The 2,788-nt window shown below is 32.9% G+C and overlaps 1 protein-coding gene across 1 annotated transcript in view; it reads left to right on the top strand.

Moving 5' to 3' along the window:
* The window catches only part of TAB3 (TGF-beta activated kinase 1/MAP3K7 binding protein 3), a 68,524-nt gene that overhangs the window by 53,558 nt on the left and 12,178 nt on the right, over positions 1–2,788 (top strand). The window contains exons 7-8 of the mRNA XM_012638703.1: positions 460–514; positions 1,475–1,558. Of these exons, the coding sequence (XP_012494157.1) occupies positions 460–514; positions 1,475–1,558 (139 nt within the window). The remainder of the gene's footprint in view (positions 1–459; positions 515–1,474; positions 1,559–2,788) is intronic.

The following is a 2,788-nucleotide window of genomic DNA, read 5'->3' as shown; positions in this document are numbered from 1 at the left end:
ATTTGGTTAGGATATTTATAGTAAGCCTATGGAATCAAGAAATTAGATCATCAGTGGTAACTTAAGTATTGAAGAAATACAATAACTTCTTAAAGCATAAAAAGATCTAATTAGTATATCAGATAGCATTGTGGCTTTTATTAGCTATCATAGCAGTTGTTTTCAGAAAATTGTCTTAAAACAGCATATTCAGATGGATAAAACATTTGTAATAGGGCCTGCAAGGGAAACCACTATTAAAGTTTTACGAGGAAAAGAGCTGTGGTTTTGGTCAGCATTTGGCAATGACCTTAGTTATAATGAGCTCTTTTTGGCACTTAGGTATTTCTAAATCTCTTCATAAGAAATGCAAATGCATCCATTTTATACTAAATTCTACTCTTCCACATTTTAGAAAACTTTATACTGAGTTTCCAATCTAAACTTCTAAACTAGTGAAGGAATCTAAACCTTTTTTAGACTAGATGCAAATCAGCACATGATTTGATGAAAAGCAACTTTATTGTTGATTTTGGTAAGGAAAACTCATTGGGGAAAAAAGTCTGAAAATCAAGAGATTCAACATATTTAAACTGTCAGTACTATACACCATCTTCTGTAAATAACTATGGGTACAGTTATAAAGTTTAACTGGTATTGTTTAGAACAAGCAGAGCACAGTGATAGGTCCACAGAAGTGAAGGTAAGACTCTAAACTGGCACTGGATCAAAACTAACCTTGGAGGAGTCACAGCAGGAAATGTGGCTGAAATACAGACACCAGATCAGGGAGTGAACATTTTAAGAGGTGAAAATTCTGTGGTATGACAAAATTCTCAGGAATTGTTCTGTCTGTTCTGAAGTTGGTACCATATCATCTTTTATCATTGATAAATCTGCAGGCAACATTTAACATTGAAGATTCTCCTTTTCTTGTAAATAGGAATCCATGAACTGCTGATGCTATTTCACATTTATCAAGGTTGCTTAGACATCTCAAAATATAACTTGATTAATCTTTAGAAATTTATATATTTGGCTTCTTTCCATAGTTGACTTTATAATGGATAAATTTAAGGTAAATTATGAAATACCTGAAAGCAAGCTTTCACTATTTGAGTCTTCTTTCTCATAGTTCATTCCCTAAAATCAAAACAAGCAGAAAGAGAAAACAGTTCAGCCATCCTTTCATTTTTCTTCTTCATTTACCTCCTCAAATGTCCCACATGCCTAATCCTGCCTAAAGAGACTAGCCTTACAGTTAGAGAAATATTCCTTTAGGAATACATTGGAGACATATGGTAGTGTGATGGTCATCTTGGGTCTTTTCTCACAATGATAAAACAGAATGACAGTGGAAATAGGATAGGATTATAAGTTTTGAAACCCTGGAAAACATTTTCCCTTCTTAGGTGTTTTGTTTACATATTTTCTTTTAAAAAAATCAAATAGGAGAAAGAATTCTAAATGCCTGGTGATTTTATTTCCTTTATAGGAAACTTTGATCCAAAAGCCATGAATAATTTTTATGACAACATAGAACCTGGCCCAGTTGTACCACCCAAGCCATCTAAAAAAGGTGAGTAGACAATGATAGATATATCAAAATCCTTTGGGAGTTCAAATATATATCAGAAGAAATTCCCATTAGAGATATTTATTAACTTGTTCAGCACAAACAATGTTACCGTATTGATGTTACTGTGGCAATAATGAAATGTCTCCAAACTTTAAATAATGCTGCAATTAATAGAATTGTTAGAGGTAATTAAATGGGATATATAAAATTTATTTTTTAATTCTAAAACTTAGAGTTCATATTATGTGATAGTCACCTAAAATACCTATAAAAAATGGGGATCCCAAATCAGAATATCAGTTTTAAAATAAATACCATATGCCATTTTTTGTTATCTGTTACATGAAAACATTCAACTATAATCGTAGTTTTGGTTTTTTGGATTTTTACAGATATATACTACAGTAGAAGCTCTCTTAACTGACTTTCATTTACTCAACTCACCAGATTAGGATGGTCTTCCTTTTTCTCTGTAAAATATATTGGCTCATGTCCACAGCTGCTGCACACTCTTGACTAGTAGGATACATTCTGGTAGTCCCATGTACTATTGCTTCCATGGGTTAAATTGTCTGTGTCTGCTTACCAAGAGTCAATTGTGTCCCCAAATCTGTTATGCCAGTTACTGTATTTCTGCGGTTTAATGTTTCATAAACTAACATGCAGGAGAGAGCTGCTCTTTCTATAAAAAACCAAAGGCAAATCACTAAAAAGTCAGGGACTGTGAATTAGATATGGATGAAAAGAACTGAAAAAGGTTAATGGGGAAAATCATAAAAATCTAAAAGGATTCTGTACTAAAATTGCTTTATAAGTGTTCTTAGTATCTTTCTTGCTCCATTGTAAAGAAAACCAAAACAGAAAATTATAGATCAGGGTTCAGCAAAGGAGGGCCTGCTGTCTATTTTTGTAAATCAAACGTTTAGTGGAACAATAGCCACGCCCATTTGTTTACATGTTGTCTGTGGCTGCTTTTGTGCTTCAACAACACAGTTGTGTGCTTTCCATGGAGACTGTATTACAGGTCCACAAAGTCTAAAATAAAGTTTGCCAACCCCTACTTTAGGTCATCATGGGTATGGTTTATGTAAGAAAGACAGTATGGAATTCTAGTCATCAGACACATAAATAAAAGGCCTTTGTCTAACTTTAAGGTATTGCTATATTCAAATATGTTGTTTGTTACATTAAAGTTGACACATGTAATTTTTCTTAACAATTTTGTGTTTT

Source organism: Propithecus coquereli, unplaced genomic scaffold (assembly GCF_000956105.1).
Source record: "Propithecus coquereli isolate 6110/MARCELLA unplaced genomic scaffold, Pcoq_1.0 Scaffold132, whole genome shotgun sequence".
NCBI lineage: Eukaryota > Metazoa > Chordata > Mammalia > Primates > Indriidae > Propithecus > Propithecus coquereli.
This window is presented reverse-complemented; position numbering and strand designations above follow the sequence as displayed.